Raw genomic sequence first — 25,897 nt, 5'->3', positions numbered from 1 at the left:
GCTCCCTGCTGCTTCCCCAGCCCTGCGAGCTGGAGCTGAGGCTGTGGGTGCCCAGCCCAGCCACTCAGCGTCTCTCTGTTAGGGTGGAAGGGCAGCCCCCAGTGCCCCTGCCCCCGCAGAGGTCTGGAGGGAGGCTGGCAGTGCCTGGCACGAGCAGCATTTGAGACAAGCCCCCTGCCAAGAGCCGTGTACAGACTTGAGGATGGCCAGGGAGACGTTCTGCTTCCAGGGGCTGTCCTTGCGCATGCCGATCCCGAAGCCGGAGCGGAAGAAGAGCTCCCCCGTGGTCACCAGGTCACACTTCTGGGAGGCCTCGAACTCCAGCACCGCCGAGTCCCAGATGAAGGCGTGGAGCTTGCTGGACACACAGGAGGAGGGACGAGTCAGGCTGGGCAGCCCAGCTCGTCTGCAGCCTCTGTGGGAGCAGCAAGGGTGCTCCCAGTCCTAACAAACACTGAAGCCACCCAGCCTTGCACTGAAGGAAGAAAAGAGGCCAGAAAGGGAGGCCATGGCCAGGGCTCCCACTGTGTCACCCCCACGCAGATCTTGTGTTCCCCACCGAGCCCTGGGACGCAGCAGGACTGGGCAGATCCCACCCAGCCCGAGCTTGGAGGTCCCATCAAGCCGTGCTTTGGCACAGCTCCCTCCAGCCGGGTGGAGCAAGTCCTGCTTGCTCCACCCGGCTGCAACTCCCTGAGGCCCCTCCAGCCTGGCCAGGCAAGGTCTCTCCCTACTCACTTGTCCCTCACTGCCTGGATGGCCTCAGCAGCGCTCTCGTAGTTGTGCTTCTCCATGTGCCGGTACATGGTGCTCAGCTCCACCTGCCGTCGGAAGTAGATGTCCACAGAGCTCTGCTTCACTGTGGCGTAGATAAACTTATCCGAGGGGTTGCGCAGCTGGAAGGCAAGGGAGGGGCTCCAATGTTTTCTGTCCTTCACCAGCAGAACTTTCTCACCCTAAAGCTCTTTCCTAATCTCCCATCTCCTTCAGGGACCTGTTCCCTAGAGAAGACCTTGATCTTCTCAGAGGATGCCACGGGCAGTGAATGCTCTGGGACCATGGTACTGGGGCAGTGAATGCTCTGGGACCATGGTGCTGGGGCAGGGGATGCTCTGGGACAGGGACACGGTGGCACTGAGGGTGCAGGAGGCCCGTGGATGCCATGGGTCTGGCAGTGCTGTGGGCAGGGCACACAGCACAGTGTGGGATGCTGTGGGTCCGTGCTGCTGCAGGGCACATTCCTTCATGCCTGGGCTGATGAGCTGTGGCTGTGTCCTTACCAGAGCAGGAAATGGATCTGAGGCATGTGGAGAGTATTGACTGCACCACAGGGACGATTTCATTCGTTATAACTCATCCATAATGAATTGTTTCCTCACCGGGCAGAGGAGGCTCTCCAGGAACTGGCAGGCAGTTTGACTGCAGACAGGCTATTCCTGGACAGGTTGCTTTTCCTGCTGATCCCTGCCCATGTCTGTCCATTCCCACCCAGGGTAAGGGCTCAGACTTATCAGCACCAGCCCAGGCAGAGCTCTCTGGGTCTGGCCCCCCAGCACAGATCACAGCCGTGGTGAAGCAGGGCTCTGGGAACCACAAGCCATGTGATAGGCCCCAGGGAAGGGGAAAGCAAGAGAGGGGTTGGTTGTTACCCGGGGGTCGTTAATGCCTGTGATCCTCTCCTCAGGTCGGTCTAACACCAGGAAGGCTGCCAGGTTGGCAGTGTATGAAGCCACAATGATCATAGCAAAGCCAGCCCACACCATGCCAAGGATACGGGCAGAGAAACTCCGGGGAGCACCTGCAGGGAGAGGGAAGAGATCAGTGGCACCACGAGGGCTTGGCTTGGTTACCAAAGCTGTGTCAATCCTCATGAGCCCAATGGCAGCTGCAGATGTGCACCATCTATCTGCTCTGCCAGCAGCTGTGCAAGGAGCCTCTGCATTGCCACAACCGAAAAAAAAAGCCTCCAGCTCCTTCCAGAGCATGCTGTGTGCCACCCTGAGAGGGTGGGTAATCCTGGGCAGGGCATCCAGCCCAAGTTTCCCTGCCCTGTTTCCCATCTGGTGCTGGGGCTGGCAGGAAGCCCTGACAATTGCACCACCAAATCTCCTACCAGTCTGCTCCAGGGAAGGCTCAAGGAATGAGGTCCCAGAGGGACCATGTGAGAGGGGGAGGCTGTGGAAGAGGGCAGGGGCTTTCCCCCATCCTGCCCAGCTCAGAACCTGGGCTGCAGGGCAGAGCAGTCCTGCTGTGAGCTGTGACTCACCTTCTCCAATGCCAGAGTTCAGCAGGACTCCCCAGGAGAACCACATGGCTGAGGAGAGAGTCAGGGCATCTTCTTCCTCCTCCTCACTGTTTACTTTGAACCGGCCAAATGGGCTGGAAAAGAAGATGAAGAACCCTTGTCATTCCCCTCACCCTGATTCCCAGGGCTCCCCACTGTGCCCTACGTGTCCTGGTACAGCCCTGTGTCACTCATTCCTACAGACTGTGCCTGGTCCCAGGCAGCTCTTCCCTGCTCTGTCCCAGTGCCTGGCACATCCACGTGCTGACCTGCAGCCCTCACTGGCTCACACTGCTACTGGTGCTGTCACACTCTCTGCAGGCCAGAAAGATCATCTGGCCCTGGCCAGCTCAAGCCTCTCCCACTGCAGCACAGAGGGCTCCCTGCAGATCAGCCATCAAAGCCTCTGGGCACAGGGCTGAGGCAGGGACAGGTGCTCTCAGAGGAGCTGCCACAGGGCCAAGGAAGGCCAAGAGGAAATTCTCTCAGAGCCCAGAAGCTGACAGTCCACTTGGTCAGGTATCTGCACAGCACCTGGTCTGACAGGTGTGTTCCCACATCCCCACGTGATGGGTACCCTGATATCCACACCCTTAACTTAGGCAGCCAGAGGGGCCAGGAGCCTTAGCCCAGGGCTGGTGGGGCAGAGCAGGTGGGTTAAGTCCCTGTGAGAGCCCTCAAAGGGCTGCAAGACATGCCCAAGCAAGGGACTGAGGGGACAGTTCCCAGGAGCACCTCCCTGTCCCCTCCAGATCCCAAGTGGCCCAAAGTGCACTCACCTGAATCGGTCTAAGAGGTATAACATCACTGCCACCACGTGCACAGACAGCCCCACCAGCAGCCAGAGCGTGCTCTGGAAGGGCTGCATGAATGAGTCCAGGGTGCTGCGGGGGATTTCCTGCACACAGGAGAGAGGGAACAGTGCTGGCACCCCCCCCAGCTGCACCCTGCCTGCCCAGAGGGACCCACAGGGGCCAGGCCCTGCCCCAAGCTCCTGGTGCACAGGAAGGGTCAGGTTGGTGCAGACAAGAGCCTGCATTAAAACCAGCAGCCTGGAGCCTGGAATTTGCAGGGGCTGCTCTGGGCACTGCAGGCTGAGGGACGGGCACCTCCCGTGCTCTACAAAAGCTCCCATCCAGAGCATACCTTCTTCACGAGGATGGTGAGGCCCTGGTACTTGAAGGGCTTGGAGAACTCGATGTACTGAGCCCGCTCATTGTTGATGGTGAGGGGAGCCACAATCATGTCAGCCTGGCCGCTCAGCAGCTCCCCCATCATCCCGTTCCACTCCTTCTTGTTGCTGTTGTTCACCTGCCAGGAAGCCAAGACTGGCTCAGACTCCTGCCCTGACACACATCCCCCACCAGCCAGGACCCTGCACATTTTAGGAATCCTGCATTGACCTTCCACCCCACCCTGCTCAGGAGAAGGGCTTGGGGGTATTTCAACACACGATACAGGCAAAGAAAGATCACAGGCTGCCCAAACTCACCCTCTCTTGGGTACCAAATTTACCATCAGCCACCAGGTGAACCTCGTAGGTGAAGTTCATCACGCCTGCCAGGCGGATGAGCAGGTCGATGCAGAAGCCATAGCAGCACAGTGCCACGGTGGGACGGCCTGGGGGAGGGACAGAGGAGCAATGGGTGGGGACAGCCCAGGCCAGGGACCCTCACAGCATACCCCTGTCCCCAGGGAGAGCAGCCACCCCACAGCTCTGGCTCCATGTGGGATGGAACCACGTGATCCTTCAGGGCCACCTGCCTGGCCACCCTCTGACGCAGCCTCCAGCACTGTGGCTGTGGGCAGGCTGGGGACAAAGGGGCCCCACTGGTTCCTTTGCCATGTCCCCATGAGGTGAGCTGAGAGTGGGTGCTGCCCCCCACTGCAGGGCAAGGAGAGGGCTAAGTGCATGTGCTGGAGGAGTCCTGACATGAGCCCAGCAGGCTGAACACAGCCCAGAACACAATTCTGGGGGGATGTTGTGCACAGGAAGGTGGGATGAGCCAAGAGGATGCCCTTCAGGTGGATTTGGGCAAGCCTGGCACTGCTGAGCAGCTCCCACCCCACACCAGGTCCTCACTCCTGATCCTGACAGTTTCTGGGTGAGTTTGAAACTGGTGCTGCATCAGTGCAGCACGTGCTAACATGCCTCAGGGTCCTTGCTGCTGCCAGAGATCAAGGCAGAGAGAACTGGAACATGTCACGAGACAGAAATTCAGGATGCACTCCCTCAAAGCTGCCCTGGAGCCCATCCAGAAGAGAGACAGTGGGAAAGAGTCTGTTGGGCTCAAACCCCTGGATCCCAGGGCCCAACTCCTGCACAGCACTGCTGTGAGGCTGAGCTGATGTGGGGGTGGGGAGTGTGTCTGGGGGTCAGCTGTGCCTTCACCTCTCTTTGCCTCATCCTCTGGGCCTCCTGTGTGACTGAGCACCCTCCCTGGGACCCCTTCTTGGAATAGCAGTCCCCAGCAGACTGAGTTACCTGGGATGGTCTCATTGGGTCCAGTGCAGAAGACCTTTTTGACAGGATCTCCATTGATGGTGAATTCCTCCCTGCATGTCCCATCTGCCTGAGTGGGTTTCACATACACAAAGGGCTCTTGGTGGATGGTCACAATCTGTGAGGTGAAGCACAAACACCCTCTGGTCTGTGTTTCCCTCCAGAGCTACATTCCCATGGTGGGAGCTGGGCTGCCCTCCCCACACAAGCTGTGGTGCCCTCCCCATCTGCCATCTCATCCCAGCAGCTTTGACATGTGGAATCAGAGAATCCTCTAGGCTGGAAAAGATCTTTAATATCATGAAATCCAACTGTTAACAGCATTTCTGAAAAGAACACCAAGAATATTTGCTTTCCCTGCACCCAAGGTGAGGAATGTCCTCCTTCATGTGACCCTTTCAGCTGAGTCTCAAAGTCTCTTTCCTTAATACGAGACTGATGGGAGACACAGCCAGGACTAGTGCCTGGAAAGGGGCTCCAGACACTGCCCCCAAATTAATGCAGGTGTTTCAGTCCTGCCCTGGACCTTTCAGAAAAGCAGCAATCACAACATACCCATAGCACCTCTGCGGGGACAATGCTGCCAGTGGGAATGGGATTTCCCTTGCAGGACAAATGAACAGTGCAACAAATGAATGGTCAAACTGGTAAGATCAGCCTGGCCAGAGTCCACTCACTAAAGTGGGATCCAGTCACTGAAGGGGCTGCTGAGTGACACTTAGAGGAAGAGCATGAGCAGCAAAACAAGACTGGCTGGACCTTCTGTCAGTGTTACCTCCAGCTTCTGGCCATCAGCTCTTCAGGGATTTCCAGAGTTCAGCCTTGCAGCCACCAATCCGCCCACCCTTCACAAGAGGGTTTAATCTCCTTTTGTATCTGTTTCCACCTGGTCTCTGCACTGTCCAACAGAGCTAAGCCATGCCAAAGGAGCCAAAGGAGCCCATCCTTGTATTTCTCACAAATCTGTGACAGGTGTCCTCTGGCTCCCATGAGAAATGGTGAGCACCTTGTTCTTCCACCTTTCCATGCTGTTTTCTCTCATATCCACTTCCCACCCGTCTCTTTCCAAACCCAAGGATGCCTGATGCCTTATCTAGATTTACTCCCACTGAAAGTTGTGCTTTGAACATGCTCCAGATTTCTCTCCCATGTCCACTCCTGGCCTTGCACATGCTGTTGCCAGCTGAAGAGCAGCCATGGAGGTGGGAGGCAGATGAAGTCACTGCCCAGCCCGCAGAGAGCATAGAAGCTCTGCCCCTAATGCCATTTGCTCTTACCTTCAACTTGGTTGACATCTGATAGCCTTGAGGTTTCTCAGTTTCCCCACCTGGCCAGATGATCTTCCTGTCATTGGTCAGGACCTGAGATGGATCCCAGGGGAAGCAGATGGACATGAGGCCAAAGTGGACACCCCAGTGCCAAGCCCTCCCCACCCAGGCCAGGCCTGCACGTACATTGCTGCCGTTGTAAATCCCAACCTGGACCAGTTTCCGGTTCTGCAGGTTCATGATGCTGTAGTTGGCAAATTTCCTGTCCCCATCCTCGTTGAACTCCACCCGGCCGGTGACACCCTCTGAGTACTTGGAGGACATCAACACCCTAGGGAGAGAAGCACAGCTGGGACAACCTAGAACACCTGCTGTGCTCCTGAGACACCTCACAAGGCATCAGAAAGGCAAATGCTTCCTCTCAATTACCTTCCATAGTTCACTAAACTGTACAAGTCCAGCCAAGGCTACCTATGGTCTGTTCATAGACCTGTGGTCATCTCCTCCTGGTGGATGCAATCTGTTTCCCAAATGTTCTCTGCCATATCTGCTGTCATTGCCCCTTGCTCTCCACCAGATCAGTCCCACTTCCCTTTGGAATGATCCATCCCATAGCACCAAGGACACTTTCCTCTGGAGTTCCTTGGGAGGTGTGCCCATTGCTACAGCTTTGGTGCTGTGCCTGGCATCTGCCCATCCCAGCCTGGCCAGTGGCCCAGGCACACACAAACACCACCAAGGAAAGAACCAGCCCCCAAACCCAGGGAAGGTGATAGCAGAGACACACAGGATTGCCTGAGCCACTTGTGAAGAGCATCTTTGACTCACTCATGCCAAAGACTGTCACTGCAGGGGACGCCAGAAATGCCTCTAAAACCATCTCCAGGCCTTGCAGGTCTCATGCTCAACAGAATCCAGGTCTGCAGGGAGTGGCTGCTACACCAAGGCCCAGCCCCTGTGGCCCCAGCAGCTGCAGTGATGCAGGTCTGGAAGTGCATGCAGGACCTGCTGATCCCTCTGCCCTGGCAGCAGCTCCCACAGGCACATGCTCCCATCTGTGACACTCCAGCCTCCACATCTACAGCACCAGGGTTTGCTACAGCCAAGGGCAGCCTGTCCCATGCATGGACAGCTCCTGCCACCAAACCCTGTGTGCAGCACTGGACCCATGCCACAGCCCTTGGAATGCTCAGCAGGAAACGTGTCAGCAGCACTGAGATAAAATGGGACAGAAATATCCCCCTACCCTGGCTGGACAGAACACCCCTCTCTCCCACTTCCACCCATGGAATTAAGCTCTAGACTGGAGGAGGCCATGGTTCCCAGTCTTCTCCTCCTAGAATCATTCCCTGCCCACACATCTCAGCTGTCTAGGCATTGCCCAGGGTAGCATGGGTTGACATGGTGAATTGGTGCCAGGCACCAGGATGATGCATAAACAGCCTGGAAAAACTGGGTGCCATTGCCTGAGCCTGCATCTGGGAGAGTTATCTAGGTGTGATGTAGCCTTCAGATCCAAATCATGCAGGACAATCCAGGCAGCCCTGTGCCACATGCCCCAAAGCTTTAGTGGCCCTGAACAAAGCCACCATGTCCTCCTGCACCTTTTCCACATGCTCCCACCTTTTCCAGCTCTTCCCCACCAGGTCCTCTGGTCCCTCCAGCAGGACCCTTTCCCCAATACCTCTTAAAAAGGGGTCCCGTCTTCCAGATGTTGGTGTTGCCCACGCAGCCCCGCGGTGGGTCTGTGATATTCTCCTTCTCGAACAAGTCGTGCACGGCCTGGGCCACCACGGCAACAGCGTCACTGATGTGGGCTGACTCGTTCTTGCCGTTGATGAGCTGTAAGCCGATCACTCCTGCCGCGGCACAGGGGAGGCGGTCAGCATTCCTGGGATCGCCGACTGCTCCAGCGCCAATCCCGTGCCCAGCTCTTGGGACAGCGAACGCATGGCTACGGGCTGGCACCCCGGCACCCCGAGCTCCATCCCCAGGGCCCTGCCCAAGCCTTCCCGAGTGACAGGCAGCTTGCCAGGCCGCAGTGATACGGATTCGGGGCGCGGCAGCCCAGGGTGGCCAATGCCGGCTCCCCACGCAGGCGGAAGGAGCAGAGTGCAGGACCCTCCGCTCGGGGCCAGCACGGCACCGCGATCCGCAGCCCGAGGGGTGCCGGGGAGGGCAGCGCCGCTGAACCCCGCCGCCTCGGGGGCCGGGAGGTGCCTACCGTCCGGGGCATAGCGCAGGGCATTGCCCGAGATCTCCCGCTCCCCCACCAGCCACACGTAGCCCGAGCCGGTCATGTTGAGCATGGCTGCTGATCTGTACACCGTGGCCGCGTCATCCTCGCTGCAACGACACAAGGGACCGGCCATGGGGCTCCAGAGCCGAGGATGCGGCGGTGCCGCCCCAGGTGCCTCCGACTGCGGGGCAATGGCTAAATCCTCGGTGCAATGGGACCCTTGCTCTCAGCATCCCCTGATCCCACAGCTCCCGGCGCTGCTGAGCACCTGCACACCTGCCCATCCTGCTGCAGGCTGGGGACCGTCGGGCTGCCCTCCTTCCAGCGGGACCAGGACACTCCGTCAGTGACCGGGGCTGCTCCTGCAGCGCAGCCGGGCACAGCAGCCACGCCGGGGACTGTCCCTGCCCGGCCGGCAGCACCCCCAGCACCCTCGGCTGCCCGGGACAGGCGCTGTCTGTGGGGGCTCTCAGGCTCCTCGGAAGGCTGTCAAACCCCAAATCCACTGACTCCAGCACTGTGCAGCGCTGGGAGAGAGGAAATCAGAGCAGGGAGGGGAAGGGGCAGCATGGCCTCACCTGGCAGAGAGGATGATGACCCTGGCCTCCAGCTCCTTCGCCTCCAGCAGCAGCGCTGTCACATTTTTGGTCCCAGGGTCAAACTGAAGCACTTTCTCAGCCTGTGATGAGTGTGAGCAAAGCTGGTTAGTGAGTGAGCCCCAGGACTGGTGGTGAGAGCCATGCTATCTAGAAAAGGGTCAAGAGAATTCATTAAACTGCACAAAAGTCCGCTAAATAAGATTGGTTATAGTTATGTTTTTCTTTTTCTTTCCTTTCTTTCTTTTCTTTCTTTCCTTCCTTCCTTTCTCTTTTAAGGTTTTGGCTTTTTGGTTGGTTTTTTTTTTGTTTGTTTGTTTTTTTTTTTTTTTTTTTGCACTCTGCATGCAAACTGAAGTCAATCAAGACCCAAAAAGAGGCGTGCATTGTACAGGAAAGAGAAAAAGGCTTTGAAATGCAATTGAAAACTCAAACGAGTGTTGTTTTTCAAAAACATGGGAAATGAAAAAAACATATTGCACAGGGTTAACCTTTGGGAATCAAAGTGAACAACTTACACGAAGGAACTGTTTCCTTTGGGGAGGAAAGGGGGTTGGTTCAACTTTTCAAAAAAAAAAAAAAAAAAGAACTTGCAAGTTAATTACTGGTTCACATGCATGTTTCAAAAAGAAATCCTTCCAGGGTCAGCTGGCTAAGTTTCCATTCTCAAGTCCAAACCAAACTATCTCAACATAAAAACGTGCTACCAAGAAACATAGTCATGAATTTTTTTTTTCTTTCTTTTCTTTTCTTTTTTTCTCTTTCTCTTTTTTTTTTTTTTTTTTTTTTTTTATTTTTCTGTTGTCTGTGGCTATTTTTCATTTGCTAGTTAGGTTGGTGGGCGGCGTGCATTTCCATGCATATATACCTTGGGTCCTCGCTTGTTGTCATAGGAAAGTTGGTCGAGGTTTTCATAGTTCCTTTTTTTACTCTGATGAATAATGTGCACAGAGAAAATATGTAGACACAGAAGAATATTATAAACAGTTGAAAATGACGTGTAGTAAAGCAATCCAACATCCACCTCCTCCTCCACTGTTTGCTAAAGGGTCTCTATAACGCTGGAGCTCGCAAAAACCACTATCAGGAGAGATTGTGCCTCAGCTCTCACGGAGTGTCACGGAGCAATCTGAGAGCAGAGCCTTAGTGGCACAGCTGGTGCGATGAAGTTGCATTTTCCCTTGAGGGACTGAGGGGGATTCTTCAGCAAGGAAGTTTTATCTTAAGCTCAGAAAGAATCTAAGGGCCTAAGTGGTAGGGTTTCCATGGAATTACTGTGGAAGTAAAGGACAAAATGTTGTGTACGGAAAGTGCTGGATAAAGGCAAACTGTTACAGTTAAGAGTATTAGCATTACTAGCATCACTAGCAGCATTACAGTCCTGTCCACCCTCACAAAGTCCACACAAAGTGAGGCGTCTCAGATGAACCTCTCACCCCCTGAAAGGAGGGAGCAGCTTCCTGAGCTCTGTTGACATCCAAAAGAGAAAGATAAAGTTCTCTAGGTCCCATGTTGGCTCAAAGCGTGGCGATATGAAGCAATGGTGAACATGGGATGGCATTGCAGCTTTTACCTTGTCCCTGGGGAGGGCCCAGGGCACCTCATGGCTCTGCATGGGTGACCGTGGGAGGTGCAGCTACCTGAGACCAGGGCTGGCCCTAAGCGTGGCTGGTGAGGCTCACTGCTGGGTGGTCTCCATGCTGCTGGCTGGAGCATGCCAGGGGACTCAGGGCCTGCACTGACCCCGGAGAGATGGGGCTGGAGCAGAGATCCTGCTCCTCCCCTGCTCTGCTGCCTCAGCTGCTGGTGCTGCCTGGCCCCAGAGGAGCCCAGGGCAGGGCAGCCACTGCTGGAGGTTTCCTCTCGGGCACGCATTGTGCTGAGGGCCCAGAGCCTCTGCTCAGAGCCCTGCCCCTGCAGCAGCCTGCACAGAGCCCTGGCACCTCCTGGGAGCAGCCCCCAGGGCCAGGACAGTCACAGCAACCTGACGGTGCCTTCAGGAGAGGGCTTGGCAGCTTTTGGTGGGATATAGTGGGACATCTTGTCCTTGACCCTGCCCCAACTGAGCATCCCTGATCTGTGTACATGGGGTGTGGGACACAGCTCTACTCTCATCTCCATTTCTCCAGAGCCTGATGGCAATGGATCCCTGCCAGGAGCAGGGGTCCATGCTCCCAGGCTGTTCCTCAGACAGACAGATTGATCTTCATCTTGCTTTCCAAACTAATTAGTTTGCCTTTTCCTGAGCATTCAGGCCAGTCTTTGGCAGGACATCTTGCCAGGTGTCCTTTCCATGCAGCTGTGTGACCTTTCCTTTCTTCCCCTTGGACGCAGCCTGACAGGTTTTTCATTGCTTAAAGAAATTGGGTCCTGGCAAGGAACAGTATGTGAAGAGGCAAAATCTGCTTGGAGCCCAGCTCTGCCTTCATTTCTGATGACTCCCAAAATGAGGATTTCTGCAGTGGCTTCTGCTGGGCCTGCAGGGAGCCCTGGAGTAATGACTGCTAGAGGGAGGCCAGAGATGCAGCAGGACAGCAGGAATGTTCTCCAGTCAGGCAAGGCTGGTCACTTCTCCCCAGGCACTGTCATTGTAGCCAAAAACTTGGTCATCCATGCTGCAGCCACCAACCAGAAATTCCTGGTATGTACTGGCCCAGGCTGGTCAGCAGAGTCTCTAGTACAACAAGGCTGGCCCCTGGTCACCTCTCCCTGTCACTAGCTCTGTTTCCAGAACTACACTAGTAATCCTCTTTTTCCCATTTTTCCATGTGGTCCTGCAGCCCTTCTCTGGTCTTCACGTTTCACACTGGAATTGACAAATCAGAAGTTCCTTTTCCACCACGTGCTCCTGCAATAACTCAAAAATTTGCCACTTTCATGAAGGCCACTGTCCCAGAGAAAGGCAGGCAGCACAGTAGGGACCTGGACCTCTGACCCAAGCTCTGGTCTCAGTGTCCAGCACTTCCTTCCGAGCCCCATGAATGAGCAGAGCTGTGCTGGGTGGAGCAGCTCCACACTGGGGGTTGCTGCAGACAGCCCCAGGACAAGGCCAGCCCATGGGGCACTCCAGGGCTGGCCAGCACGGCCTGGGTGCTGAGCTCAGGGTGCTGCTGGAGCTGCGGACCCACACAGTGGTGCCTGGATGGCACACGGGGCTGGCACAGATCCTGGGGCAAAGCCATGCCCCAAAGCAAGAGCCCAGATGGCAGGTGAGTCTCTGACCCTGGGCAGGTCCTCCATGTCCTCAGGGACTGTGATCTAAGGCTTGAAGAGGTTGAGATCAGGTCTCCTGCCTGCTCCCTTCCCAGGGCCCAGGCTGCCCTTGGAGAGGCTGGGGAGGGGCCCATGGTACAACCTCATGGCATGAAAGGAGCCAGCACACCAGAGATCAGAAGAGAGATTGGAAAGAAGAGGTGGAGGAAGACAGGAAAGCCCCAGCGGGGTATCTGCCACCTGCAAGACCAGTCAGACCAGTCTGCCTGACCTTTTGTCAAAGGAAAAAGAAACAAGATGCAGTGGCACACCCCAAAGAGAAGACAAGGTGACCTGCTGGGACAGAGCAGGTGCCCCAGGCTGGAGAGAGGCTCAAGCATCTGCATCAGCCCAGGGGCTGCCAGGGAACACCAAGACGTGGTAGCTGCAGTGCAAAATGGGGAAGGTCTGAGGACAGACCCTCCCTCCCCATCTTTCAAGCTCTCAAAGGCTTTCCTGCAGGGTGGGCAGGCTGAAGAAGAAATGCACCCCGTGCCTGGGAGCACCACATGGGGCAAATGGGAGTGGAGGCATGAGAGGGAACATCAGAATGGGATGAACGGGAACTACAGGAAAACAGAAAGTGGAATTCAAAAGATGCAAGAGGAGGGAGAGAGACTGACAATGGCTCTCCCTGTATGAAGGGCTTTGTGCTGGAAAGAGGCTTTGGAGAAAAATACTGTCCTGCTGTTACCAAGTGGGAAGCTGCCCTTGGAGGCAGGAGGATCCCTCTGTGGCTGGTGGAACATCAGTGCCTTGAGACAGCCTGGGAGGCAGCAAGGATGAAACTTCTTGAAAATCACTGCAATAATCAGGAGTCTGTTGGTCAGTGTGGTTTGTGCCAGCCTGCACCCCTGCAGTTGTACCTCCAGGGAGGTGATGAAGAGCAGAGCAGTCTAAGGGTCCCATCTCTCACTCAGCCACCAACTCCAACCAGAAGAAGCATCCATGGCCACATCTCAACAGCTGAGAGACTGCCAAAGGTCTAGCAGCTGCAGGTGAGGCTGCAGAGAGCAGACTGGGGTCCCTGCCTGGGAGGGAACATCCCCAAATGGGTGCCTGCCCTGATGCTGTTGGAGACTGGATGAACTTAGGCTCTGCCCATCCGAAGGGGACCTCACCCTCCCCCGGAGAGAGGCCGTGCTGGGACTCCCTCCCATAGGACAGGAGGTGTTTCCTTGCCTTCCAGACTGCAGGCACAGCTTCCTGTGCTCTCCTTCTGTGCTGGCCTTGAGCACTAGTTCAGTCCTTTCCCTCCAGGCTGCAGGTCCATGCTCTGTCCCCCTGCTCTGCCTTGCTCCCCTGGCCCTGAGAGCAGGACGAGGTCCCACACCCGGCCCTGCCATGCATAGGGTGTCAGGAAAGCAGCGTTTGGGTGTGCTGCGATGAGATGGGAACGGGCCCACAGCACTACCCAGATGATCAGAGCACCGCTGCCCCTCCCAGGCACCGAGCTCAGCCCCCATGGCCAATTCAGAAGCTGCTTTGCGGGGTGGGTTTGGCGCTGCTTGCTCTGCCTGGCCCCGGGGTGGCTGCACTGGGGCAGGTGCTTCCCTACACTGAGCGACTGGTCCTCTCCTTGGGTGGGAAACTCGGGCAAGGCATTTGCAGAGCTCCAGGTTATCCTTCCCTTCATTTTGCAGTCGATTTACACGTAGGAGATTTTGACCATGGCAAAGCAAGTGAAATGAATAAAGTACAAAGTTCTGTCAGGTACTAGTCAGACACTGTTGATGCTTTAAGCATGTTAGCCATGTTACAATGGAAAGAAAAGGTGTTTTACATACAGAAATCTACATACATACAACAGCCCAAGACTTCTAGATTCGTTGTTGTTGCTTAAACAAAGCTACAAGACAATGTTCAGGAACTGACCTTGGACTCTTTCTCCTCCAGGAGGGTCTCCAGCTTCTTCTGTGCAGCACGACCCTCGTGGTCGTCGCTGACTATCAGGATGACGTGGTTCCAGTTGAAGACTCTCATCATCTCAAACCAGACGTTGGCCTGGTGAGAGTAGGGTGGGACCGTGCGCAAAAAGGACAGGTGGATGCTCTGCAAGGGAGAACAAGAGCTCAACACAGACTGTGGGGATGTCAGCCACGTTTGCAGGGACAGGGACAGGGACAGGGATCCATTCTGGGATGCACACCTTGAGCTAACCTCTTGGACCTGCATCCTTCCTTCTGGCTGGGAAGCAAACCCTGGATGTGACTTTGCAGCTCTCTGTGGTTAAACCAGGGCATGGCAAAGAGGGGTTTCTGCTTTGTGCTTCATAAATGCACAGAGAAGAAAAGCCTATCGAGCCATGAATGACCAGCAGTATTCAGTGCAAATATAGCCTTGCCTCTTGACCTTTTAAATGATTACCAGACAATGGCATCAAAAAGCAGAAGAATTCCCTTCAGAAGGCAAGAGGCAGGTACAGGCAACTGTGTGCTTGTCATGTGCCACAGCAGAAGTTCAGAAAGGCAGTTTTATAACGTGGTTCCTGGCTGTTTCTAGGTCAGCCTGTTCTGCAGCAGCAGGCAGAGGAGGCAGCTCTGGACCCGTGCCCCAGCAAACCTTTCTGCTTCCATCGGTATGGTTGGGTGATTGTGCAATAGCAATTCCAGCCTAATTAAGTACACTGCTCTTAGGAGAGCAATCAGACCAAAAGCTGGAGCTGACAGAGAGCTTTCAAACAAATGCAGCTCGTCCAAAAAGCCCTAGAGTCAAATATTAGGAAGTGAAAGTGCTCATGCTCAGCATGGACCCTGCTTGACAGCCCAGCTACAAGCTGGAGGGAGGCAGGAGCCAGAACTAGAGAGGACAAAAATAAAGCACCATAATATTTCTTTCTCTAAGGCTGAGATGGTTGTCTGAACCAAACAGGTCTTGTCCAGACCTGCTCATACAGAGACCATATCCAGAATGGGTCAGAAATGTCCTGAATGGGCCAAGGTAATACACACTGGGAAGGAAAAGGTATTCTGTCCCCCATGGACACACACAGGAGGAACAGACACACCAGATAAATCCTCTTCCTCACACTCCACACAGGGATAATGTCAGACCAGACCATGAAATGTGTAGAAAAGGATCCAAACTCCCTGCTGTGCTCAGGGCTCCCTGTACAGGCTCAGCGGGTCCCTGCCCCAGCCCAGCCCAGGGGAATGTGGGAGCAGCAGAGCCACCACAGCACTGGGAACGTTTCCTGAACCTAAGACACTGAGGAGAAGGGTGGATGTTTAACCAGAGGAGGAAACAAACCAGGAAAGCCCCAACAAGACTCTCAGAGTATGACTGATACAAACATTGGAGTTACAGGAAGAGCAGCTCACCCCATAAACCCATGGATTGGGAAAAAGCCCCACAGGGACAAACAATGGAAAGACAACCATGGTGCCCACACTAACGCAGTGTGCAAGAGCTCTTTGCAGTCAGCAGAGATGCCCAGGAATTTCCAGGTCCAGCTGCACAGCCTGGGCCAGGGACACACCACCTGGGTCTAAGCATTTTGAATTTTAAACCCCTGAGCATTTTTAACTGGTTTAAGGAAATCCAGGGAAAGTGAAACTGAAAATGGGAAAAAAATCAGAAGAGAGAAAAGAGCTGAAAAAATAACAGAAAAGACAATATTAAATAAAGAAATCAGAGAAACACAGGTTAAAACATCCATGAAAATTCTTTCAATCCCTTTTTCAAATGAAAAAATTTTAGAAATTTCCGTATATTGAATCAAATTACTTTCTAGCTTCCCAACCAGCTTGCAAAAATGTGTTTAACCAATCATGGCTTTCTTAAGAATTGTAAATACATATCATTGGGTTCAGAGGAAAAAAATACTGCAAGGTTGTTGAGGGGCAACTTGGTTTAACAGTCCAGACAAATTTGCTTTCTGAGGTGGTGTCAATAGGCTCATGGACAGACTCTGGTGGTATCTCAGCACCTGGATCCCTGAACTGTGGTTTTCAAATAGGATAATGAAGAAAAATTCATGTCAAGTGCTGAGCTGAGATCTCAGGATGAGCACTCATGGTCTGGCACAGCTTTTGAAGCACCTGGGACTCCTGAGCAATCTTTGCAAGGGCCAAAGATTGGCAGAAAAATGACCAGAGTCCCCCAGAGGTTCACATGGGCAGCTTGTGCTGTGCAGAGGCAGGTGAGGATCCAGCTTGGTGTGATTTGATACCCCCACCCCAGCACACACAGTGACATCCCCCAGGTCCCTGTCACCCGCTGAAACTCAGCACAGAGCTCTCCTGGGCATGGACACACGGGCTGCACTGCAGAGGATGGGGGCAGTGATTTATACACCCTAATTAGCCCATTTTTTGGCAAATAGCTGTTAAAAAAGACCTGTGGCTTTTAGCAGAGCCCCTGTGAGACAGCCAGCCCAGCTGGTGGGCTCACTCAGCTGCACCAGCTGTGCTCCTTGTGCTGCTCCAGCCCTTCAACTTGGGGCTCTCATCACTCCCTCCCCTCGGATCAGGCACACAGCAAAACCTGCTCCTCAGTACAAACCCACACTGGCCTTGTGGGTGCTTTGTAGGATCCTCACCCCTTGCTCTGCTCTGAATGTGCCTGCTGCCAGCCGGGGCTGGAGTGGGACCATGGCAATGGCTTACAGCAACCCCACACTTCCCTGCAGCCCACCCACACCTCAGAGCTCAACCCTGTGCTCCCCCACTTCATTCTAGCTCTGCAAAAGGGCAGCAAACACAGGCTGGGCTGAAATCCAGTGCCCAAGCTCAGCAGGAACCCAGGGGCTGGAGCCAAAAAGCACCAGAGGAAGCAGGATTGGGAGGCTGGGGATATTTCCTGACAGGGTGGGCAGGCCCTGGCACAGGGTGCCCAGAGCAGCTGTGGCTGCCCCTGGATCCCTGGCAGTGCCCAAGGCCAGGCTGGACAGGGCTGGGAGCAGCCTGGGACAGTGGGAGGTGTCCCTGCCATGGCAGGGGTGGCACTGGATGAGATTTGAGGTCCTTCTAACCCAAACTATCCTAGGATTCTGTGATGATTCTGTGTGGGGTCAGGACTTGAGAACTGCAAATATCTGATGTGAGCCCAAACAGAGAGGAGCTGCTAGAGCAGATGATTTTGTGAGTGTGTGTGTGTGAGTGTGTGTGTGTGTGTGTGTGTGTGTGTGTGTGTGTGTGTGTGTGTGAGAGAGAGAGCACAGACTGAGCATGCACAGCTGTGACCCTGCTCCTACAGGTGACCCTGCCCCTACAGGAAGCACAGGAGTGCATCCCCTCTGCATGGGTGCTGGGTGCTGCACTCCTGTGCACAGCCTGCAGCATGCTCTGAGCTGGGGGAGGGCACTGGGGGTGCCTTGGCATGGGGGTTTTACCCACAGGGGAAAGGGCATGGCTGGAGGCCAGCAGGCAGTGCCTGGGTGTCCCATCAGGGCCTTGCAGAGTGCCATGAGCGAAAGGTTTGTGACCTTCTGCACTCCTGCCTGCCCAGGGGCTCACCCCAGGCCTGGGGCAGGGATTTTTCCTGCAGGCTGAAGGGAGCAATGTGGGAGCTTCCTGCAGGCTGAAGGCAGCTTGGTTACCTGGCAGCGGGGTCAGCCCCCCTTCTAGCAATGCACCCCCCAGCTGAGCTGCCTGGGGAATTCCAAAGAGCTTTCAGAGATCCCAATCTGTAAGGCTCCTGAAAATCTGGTAAAATTCACCACCTGGGCATGAGAAAGAAGTGTTGGCCGGTGTTTCCATGGAGGGAGCCTGCCCACTGCCCCACATGATAGCTGTGGAGGTGGGAGGGAGCTGAGGTAGCTCTGGGACAGCTCAGACGAGTGCAGGGAGGGATTTTGGGGCAGAGCTCAGACTAAAGTGCACTCTCTGCCTTCCCCTGCAGTGCACGGAGGAAAGAAAGGGCAGGGCCCCTGTGGGGCTGTGGGGCTGCTCTGTCCTGCTCCCAGCTGGAATCTGAGAGCCTGTGGGGATCTGCTGCCCTGTGGGGGCTCCATCAGGCCATCTCTCCACTTCCCTGGCCTGCACATTCCAGGCTGCCCTCCTGAGAGTTCTCCTGCCCTCCTTAAGGTTCTCCTGCCCTGCTGAGGGTTTCCTGCCCTGCTGAGGATTCTCCTGCCCTGCTGAGACCTGTGCTCCCCACTCCCAGGACAAACATCTCTGTGCTCCTCCAAGCAGCTTCTCCAGTCATCACCTGTGGGTGCCAGTGAAGGAGTACTGACCCTGACCTTGGTCAACAAAAGCCACTTTTGTCCCCACCTGCACCTTCCCAGCCCTAACAGGTCTCCTGCTGAGCATGGGCTGCCAGTGAGACAGTAATAAAGCAGAAAACCCTTTGCAGTGAACAAGCCCTGTGAGGGCCTGGAATGGTTCCACTGGGAGCAGGAGCCAGAGGGAAATCTATCCCAGAGGGAAATCCATCCCCTGGTTGGAGAGAGAGACACACCTCACTCAACCACCAGGGCAAGGTGCTGGAACTGAAGAAGGTCTCCAATTGCAGCATGTCTAAACTCCATTTTCCAACTCCTCCAGCAGCAGAGCAGGTCTCATAATTTATTGATTTATTAATTTATTAATTTATCTCCCTGTTCCTCTGCTGCAATAATCTGCTGTGGGGTGGTGAGGGGCTCAGCAGCCAGGGTGTCCCTCCAGCCCCACAGGTGCCACGTGGTGGTGTTGAAGGGCACAGACCTTCCTGAGCTGTGCATCCCCAGCTCTGCTCTCACACTCAGTGTCAGCTCACACTTTTCGTGGTGCCAGGATGTCAGTGTCAGCTCGTTTGTTCCAGCTGAGATGCAGAGCAGAGAGAAACACCCCCAGTGGCCTGTGGGGGAGAGGAGCACTGGGGGAAAGTCAGAGGGGGATTTTGGCAATGCTCAGCCCATGAGATCTCCCTGGAGTGCTCTCCATAGCCACGGACACCACAGTGATGGGAACCACTCTTCTGCCTTTACCTTGAGAGTGCCTCTCTCCCCCAGCTCCCTGCAGACCTCCCTCAGAGGTGATGGATCCCAGAGACCCCTCCCCAGCAGGCAGGGCAGTGCTTGGTGGTGAGAGGGCCTCAGTCGAGGAGCAGCTCGTGATTTCTTGAGATGTCCAAGGAGGCCAAGCCAGAGTGCTCTGCCTGATAACTGCAATATTATTTCTAGAACAAATGGTTAGATACTGGGACAGTAAAACTCACTTCCTTTGGCTATCTTTGCTGAAAGACTGATACAGCTCATGGACCACTGTGCTTGACTGGAGATGCTGTGAGAGCATCAAAAGGTTCTGGGCAAACCTGTCTATGCTGAGGCCCACACCTTTCCTCCCCAGTAGCCTTGAGAGGACCAAAATTAACCCGACTTCAGCCCCCTGTGATATTCAGCTAAAATTGTCTGATGCCTCCAAAACCAATTAGGGGCGTACATAAAAAATGATCCTACAAGCTTGTTTCCATAGAAACTAAGCTGAAAGATATAATTTCCTGAATTAAAACAAAAAAGAAAGCAAGCTGATCACTGGAAACCAAAAAGGGAACAGCTGAATATCCCTGTGTCACCAGGCAGCCTGTCCTGCATGGGGTGTGCAGAACCTTCCACTGTCCTGACCCACAGCTCCACACCCCTCTGTCCCCCACTCCACTCCCATCTTTGCTGTCCTCTCTACGGTCCAAACTTCCTTTGTTCCTCTACCCAGTCCCTGCCTGCAGCTCCATCTCCTGCCCGCAGCTCCTGTTCTTCGCAGAGCTCCAAGCCTTGGTGGGCAGGAGGCTGAGCATGATGCCAGCCAGGCAGGAGCACTCTGAGGGGTGTGGGGTGGGCAGCCTGGGCTCCCTGCCCAGCCTCTGCCAGGCAGGTGCACCCCTGAACCTGCTCAACACCCCAGATATTCCCTGGAGAGCATCTCCCTGCCAGCACACTGGGTCACCACTCTGGGTATCTCCCCCAGCCCTGAAGGGAGCCAGGTGGGGGTTATGAGACTGCTCTGCAGAAAACAGGTTTTAAAAAGGGCAAGAATGGCAGAAGGAGAGGACAGGGTCGGCCCTGGGGGTGAGCACTCCAGGGCAGCACAGGAGGGCAGGGCTGCTTTACTGCACACAGCCCTGCAGAAATAGAGCAGAGAGGAGGTGCAGGGTCCCCTCTTGCTGCCATCGTGGGCCCTGTGGTAAGGACCCTCCCAGTGACATCCCTGTCAGATCTATCTCCTCCCCAGAGTAGCAAGAAGCAAATCCCCCCTGAACACATCCTGACTGCTCTGCCAGCTCTGCTGCCATCCCTTTCCATCTAACCATGTCTGGTGGGACCCCAGCAGGGTGTGCAGGTCCCCATCCCTGCCAGCCAACATCACCATCCTGGCTTGCTGACCACCTTGCCAAGCCTTCCCTGCTGGGAGATGCCAAAATCTGCTGCTGCTCCAGCCATGCAGTGTTGCTGGTGCCTTTCTGGGAGCTTCTGCTCCTCCTCCTGAAATTTGACTTTATTTACCATGTAGGTGGAGTGACTATTTTTGCACTGAACATTTACATTTGTGAATATTCACATTTTCCAAGCAAAGGCTGATTCGTGCTTGAAAGCAGGCTCAATCTCACCCACTGAGCTTGTGTGCTGGATGAAATCCTGCAATGGCATTTGGAAGGCCTGGCTCTGCTCAGCTCCTCCTTTTGCCTTTCCTAAGGCTTTAGGTGTTTGCCAACAGGCTGTGAGCTGAGAGCCAGGGCAGCACCTCATTGCCCAGGACCTCATCCAGCCTGGAAGTCTCTGAGTTCCCACAGGGACAACTGAGACACTGGAATCTGAGCCTCTGTCTTGAGTGCTGACCAGACTGAATGCCATGTGAAGCCACAGGATATTCTGTTATCTCCCCTACCAATATCCCACAAACCCAGAGAAGTGAATGCAACCAAACAACCTCCCGGCCCCAGAGAGATCCTGTCCAATGTGCAGGCTCTGACAGGATCCTCTGGCCCTCCCAGGCCCCCTGAGCCCCCAGGAGCCCCTGGCTGGTGCAGAGAGCAGGGCAGGAGCCAGCCTGTGCCTCTGCCCTGGCTGGAGAGCCATGAGCCTGGCAGCCTGGCAGAGCAGAGCTGCAGAAATCATCTGGGACTAAGTAGGTCAGCACTGGCTGCAAAAAAATGATGTACCCTGGAATGCAGGGGAGAGAGAGAGAAAGAGAGGGAGCTGCCGGCTGGGCTGGAGAGGGTGGATGGACAGACACAGAGAGAGCCCTTCCTGCCAGGCACTGCTGATTTACAGCACACGTATGAGGTACCAGAGCAGAAGCATGCATCAGTTACCTTATCAGAGTATATAGACATGCGTGTTGTCAGACCAATGACAGGGATCCTGTAGAAGCCAGCTGTGTATGATACAGGTGTTGGTGTTAGGTGATCGTTGGGAGCAGGAGGGTGACTAACTAATATTGCATAGACCTGCAGGACAGGATACATGACACAAACATTATTTCAAGGGAGCGCAATGGCCGTCAGGAGTGATTTTTTTTTTCCCCTTTTCTTTTCTGCAATTCTAAACAGCCCCATGTTAACAGGACAATGGCATTGCAATGGCTCGGAATGGGGAAGCAAGGGCTGTGCCGGGAGCCAGGGGTGCTGTGCCGCGGCTGGAGGAGATGGCTCTGCTCAGGGTTCCGTCCTAATGGAATGCTGTGCCGAGGCGCTCCACTCGCTAAACTAATAACTTCCATGGATTGCAGATTAAAGGGAAGCATTTCCCTTCCAGTCGCACTGTGTAATGCGATTTCTTTAACCACACATTTAATACTCGGTTGTAATTCCCCTCTGAGGACCATTAGGAACAAAGTGGTCAGCTGGGACTGTGGCGGGAGTGGGAGCGCGGAGCCAGGGAGCGCATCAGCCATCTGGTCCTGGGCACACGGGAATGGCAGAGCCCGCCGGGCGGGGGCGGGAGCCAGCAGCTGCCTTCGGCCGAGGATCTGGGCTATACCAAAATGCGAGAGGAGGATCTCGGCAAAATTCTGCTGTTACAGCAGGGCGGGGATTTGGTCTCCAGCAAGATCCTACTTTGTGTCAAAGGGAGAGAAGGAGCTGGGTACTCCCTGGGGATCCTTTATTACACCAATGCCCTTGCACAGCACAAGGAATGTCCCCAGCTGGTGACAGCTCTCCAGCTAGGGCGAATCAGTGCAAGGACTTTGATGTCTGGAGGAAATAACTCTTCCTTCTCCAAGCATCTGCCCAAGCCCCAGGACGTGCCCAGCGCCCAGGCTGGACGGACAGATTGCCAGGACAGGAGAGGAGGATAGAGCCTGCCTAAGGAAAGGACCCTGGGCTCTGGGAGTAGAGGATCCTTTTCTGGGAGGAGGATCCTGCTTGGCATTGGGAGGGAGTAAATTGAGGGCGCAGAGGACGCTGCGTCGGGGGCTGGAGACCCTCCCTGGGAGTAGGGAGAAATTGCTAGAGAAAAGGTTGGGAAGGTCCTGGGGATGCAGGAGGAGGGGATGCCCTGGGCAGAGGTGCCCGGTGTGACACAGGGGGTGAGGACCCGCACCAGCAGGGCGGAGCAGGGCGCTGGGGCAGGAACAGGCTCGGGGCAGCGGCGGGGCCGTGCGGGGCTCGGTTCTTGCCGTGGCGCATGGCAGGAGCCATTTTGGGTGCGCGGGCTGCCAGCCCCTGCTGTGCCTCGCAGCCCCCGCTCGGGCACGGCGCCAGCGAGCGGGAACTGAGCGGGGACCGAGCCGGGACAGCCCCCGGCGTGTCGGACAGAGCGGGCACCCCGAGCCCAGAGCCTCCAGCGCAGCCGCGGCCCCTGCGCGCCCCGGCCGCACTGCTCTCGCACGGCTGTGGCCGTCCCCACGATGCGCGGGGACAAGGCGGGGAGGGGGCACGGCCAGGGGCATCCATCGGCCGGCAGCGCTGAATGGAGCTCGGCTCAGTGCGGGACTCGCTGAGCCTCCCCTGCTGCCCGGGGACGGCGGCGAGAGCCGGCGCTGCCCGGCCTGGCCACTTCCCCGGGGCTGCCCCAGCTACCCTGCACCTCCACGGCGGGAGGCTGAACTGCAAAGGGTCAGCTCTGCCCCACGCGGCCCCTCCAGCCCCCTGCCCTGCTGGCCGGGTGTGCCCGGCTGCGCACACGCGTTTCCCCGCGCTCTGGGGCGGCTGAGGCTCCGTTCGCGCAGTTCGGGGGCGAGTTCCCATCTGCGCCGGCCCACGCGGACCTTCCGCGGCTGCGGGGTGTGCTGGAGGGGGGGGTCTGTACCTGCCAGCCCGTGCCCCGATGGCCCCGACTGACGGCCTGGGGGGGTTAGCCGGGCTCTGCATCGAGGGCACACGCAGGGAGGTGGAGAGGCCGGGCCAGGGCTGCCCGGGGCACGGCAGGCTGCCCCCGCCAGCACCGAGGGCTCGGGCTGCACCCGAAGGTGCGCTGAGAGTGACCCGTGGGCACAGGAGAGAGGAGCGTTCTGTGCTCGTGTGCACAGTCACACACAGCACACACTGAGTCTGTGTGTGTGTGCACCCTGGGTCTGTGTGCCTACGTGTCTGTATGTCTATGTGTCTGTGTGTCCGTGTGTCTGTTCAGGTGTGCACTGTGGGTCTGTGTGTCTGTGCGTGCCATGCCTGTGTGTCTGCACCCCCAGCCATGTGTGCCCGTGTCCCGGGTGTGCGTGTGGCAGTGGGTGTGCCAGGTCCCTCACACAGTTGTGAGTGTCTACGTGTCACAGCAGCTGTGCACGCTGGCACAAGTGCAGACGTGTTGTGTGTGAGCCCATGTTTGCAGTGCAGCGTGCACATGGCGTGTGTGTGTATGTGTGTGTGTGCACATGGAGTGTGTGTGTGCATGGAATATGTGTACATGGAGCACAGCCTGTGGGCATTCCCACGTGTGTGTGAGGGCACAGTCTGTGCACACACGGTGTTCCCTGGGCCTACATGTCCCCCCAGTTTGGGGGTGCCCGTGTGTGCTCACACCTGGCTCTGTGTGTGCCCGTGGTGCCTGTGTGTGGTGTAGGTGTGTGTGCACATTGCTGTGTATGCACAGCGTGGGGTGGGCATGTGTATGTGCACAATCCAGGGCATGGGGGCCTGTGTGTGCCCAGCGGGTGTGTGTGAATCTGTGTGTGCCCTGGTATGTGTGTGCCCTGGTATGTGTGTAAGCCTGTGTGTGCCCTGGTATGCGTGTGAACCTGTATGCCTCTTGTGTGTGTGAGCCTGTGTGTGCCCTGGGTGTGAACCTGAGCTTCATGTGTGAGTCTGTGTGTGCTCAAGGGCTGTGTCTGTGTTCGTTTTTATGTGTTCAGGCTTCGTGTGTGAGTCTGTGCCTGCCTGGGCTTCGTGCGTGAGCCCATGTGTGCCCTGGTGTGCGTGTGGGTGCTTGTGTGCACCCCAGAGTGCGTGTGTGATCTCTGTGTGCCATGAGGGGTGGGTGTGTGTGCCTGAGTGTGCCCCGGGGCTGTGGGGGCGCCCCTGTGTGCCCCGGAGTGCTGGTGTGAGCCCGTGTGTGCCCGGGGTGTGTGATGCCCATGTGCACCCTGGGGTGCGTGTGTGTGAGCTTGTGCGTGCTCTGAGAAGTGTGTGTGAGCTCATGTGTGTCCCGGGTGGGCGTTGCAGGTGGCCCTGCATTCCCCGGGCGGTGTATGCGAGCCTGTATGTGCCTGGGGGCTGTGCAGGTGTCAGTGTGTGCCCCAGGGTGTCTGTGGGTGCCCGGTTGTACCCCCTGGGTGTCTGTGGGTGCACGGTTGTTCCCCCTCGGTGTCTGTGGGTGCCCGTAGTGCCGGGGCTGTGTGCGGGTGCCCGGGTGTGCCCGGGGGTGCGCAGCCGGCCGCGCTTACATAAAGGCTGCAATGCGGGCAGCGCGCCCCGGGTCCGGGCAGACCCCGCACGGCTCGGCCCGGGGGCACCGCGGGGGCGGAGCGGGGTGGCTGCGGGGGCGGCGGCTCGGGTCCCGCCGGGGCCGGGGCGGGGAGGGGGTCGCCGTCCCAGGGTACCTGGCTGGAGATGAGGTCCTCGCAGACGGACAGGGCCATCTGGATGGCGTTGGGCTTGTGGGTGACGGAGGTGGCGTTGAGCTGGAGCTTCCAGGTGCCGTGCCGCTTGTTGGCCTGGTTTACGGCCTCGCGGAAGATCTGCTCGTGCTTCTTGGTGCTCAGCACCGCGCCGATATTGACGATCTTAGGGTCGCAGCCGGCGCGGGCGAAGGACGAGGAGAAGAGGAGGGCGAGCAGCAGCAGCCGCATGGTGCTCATCCACGGGCGGCCCGGAGCCCGCCGGGCCCCCCGCGCCCCCCGCCCACCCGCCCGCCCCGCGGGCCGCCCGCCCGGCTCAGCGCGGCCCCATCGGGCTCGGCCCCCGGGTCGTGCCCGGCGCTCGGCGCGGGCGCTGCGGGCGCTGCCGGCGCTGCGGGCGCTGCCGGGCGCTCTCCCCGGTGCTGAAGCGCCCGCCCCGCCGCCACCGCTCCGCCCCGCCCCGCGCTGCCGCAGAGCCCGCCCCGGCCCGCCCCCGGGACCCCCGCCCGCCCCGGGCGCTGCGGCAGAACCCCCCTCTCCTCCTGCGGGCTGTGCGGGGTCGCTGCGGGGTCCGTGGCACCGCTGGCGGGCGCGCGGGTCCGGCTGTCCCCGTGCAGGTGCGTCCCGCACCTCCTGCGAGAGTCGCTTGTGCGGGGGATGCGGGACTGAGCTCTGGGGGTCCCGCTCCGCCCTTTTCACCTGCAGTGCCCTTTTGGGGTCAGGGCATTCTCGGTGCCTCGGAAGGCACGGACACACTGGGCATTCAGAAAACCAGGGACTGGGGATAAGACACGGTCCGTGGGTTTGTTCTCCACGGCAATATTCCCACTTATGCAGTGCC

General features: G+C 56.8%; 1 protein-coding gene across 6 annotated transcripts in view; it reads right to left on the bottom strand.

The window, feature by feature from the left end:
• The window catches only part of GRIN1 (glutamate ionotropic receptor NMDA type subunit 1), a 40,052-nt gene extending 14,756 nt beyond the window's left edge, over window positions 1-25,296 (bottom strand). For 4 of the 6 annotated variants that reach the window (XM_050981053.1, XM_050981055.1, XM_050981050.1 and 1 more), the window contains exons 1-16: window positions 25,039-25,296; window positions 21,374-21,508; window positions 14,018-14,194; window positions 8,873-8,973; window positions 8,280-8,401; window positions 7,740-7,914; window positions 6,242-6,386; window positions 6,065-6,148; window positions 4,770-4,905; window positions 3,777-3,904; window positions 3,431-3,595; window positions 3,064-3,182; window positions 2,267-2,379; window positions 1,650-1,798; window positions 739-896; window positions 197-358 (exon numbers count right to left, since the gene is read on the bottom strand). In XM_050981053.1, the coding sequence (XP_050837010.1) occupies window positions 197-358; window positions 739-896; window positions 1,650-1,798; window positions 2,267-2,379; window positions 3,064-3,182; window positions 3,431-3,595; window positions 3,777-3,904; window positions 4,770-4,905; window positions 6,065-6,148; window positions 6,242-6,386; window positions 7,740-7,914; window positions 8,280-8,401; window positions 8,873-8,973; window positions 14,018-14,194; window positions 21,374-21,508; window positions 25,039-25,296 (2,327 nt within the window). Of the gene's footprint in view, window positions 1-196; window positions 359-738; window positions 897-1,649; window positions 1,799-2,266; window positions 2,380-3,063; window positions 3,183-3,430; window positions 3,596-3,776; window positions 3,905-4,769; window positions 4,906-6,064; window positions 6,149-6,241; window positions 6,387-7,739; window positions 7,915-8,279; window positions 8,402-8,872; window positions 8,974-9,758; window positions 9,822-14,017; window positions 14,195-21,373; window positions 21,509-25,038 lie in introns of all 6 variants that reach the window. The other 2 variants (XM_050981052.1, XM_050981054.1) reach the window with 1 other exon arrangement.
• Between the last annotated feature and the right edge of the window lie 601 nt (window positions 25,297-25,897).

The sequence above is a fragment of the Serinus canaria genome, chromosome 17, assembly GCF_022539315.1.
Source record: "Serinus canaria isolate serCan28SL12 chromosome 17, serCan2020, whole genome shotgun sequence".
NCBI lineage: Eukaryota > Metazoa > Chordata > Aves > Passeriformes > Fringillidae > Serinus > Serinus canaria.
The sequence above is the reverse complement of the archived record's forward strand: the minus strand, read 5'-3'. Positions and strand labels throughout refer to the sequence as shown.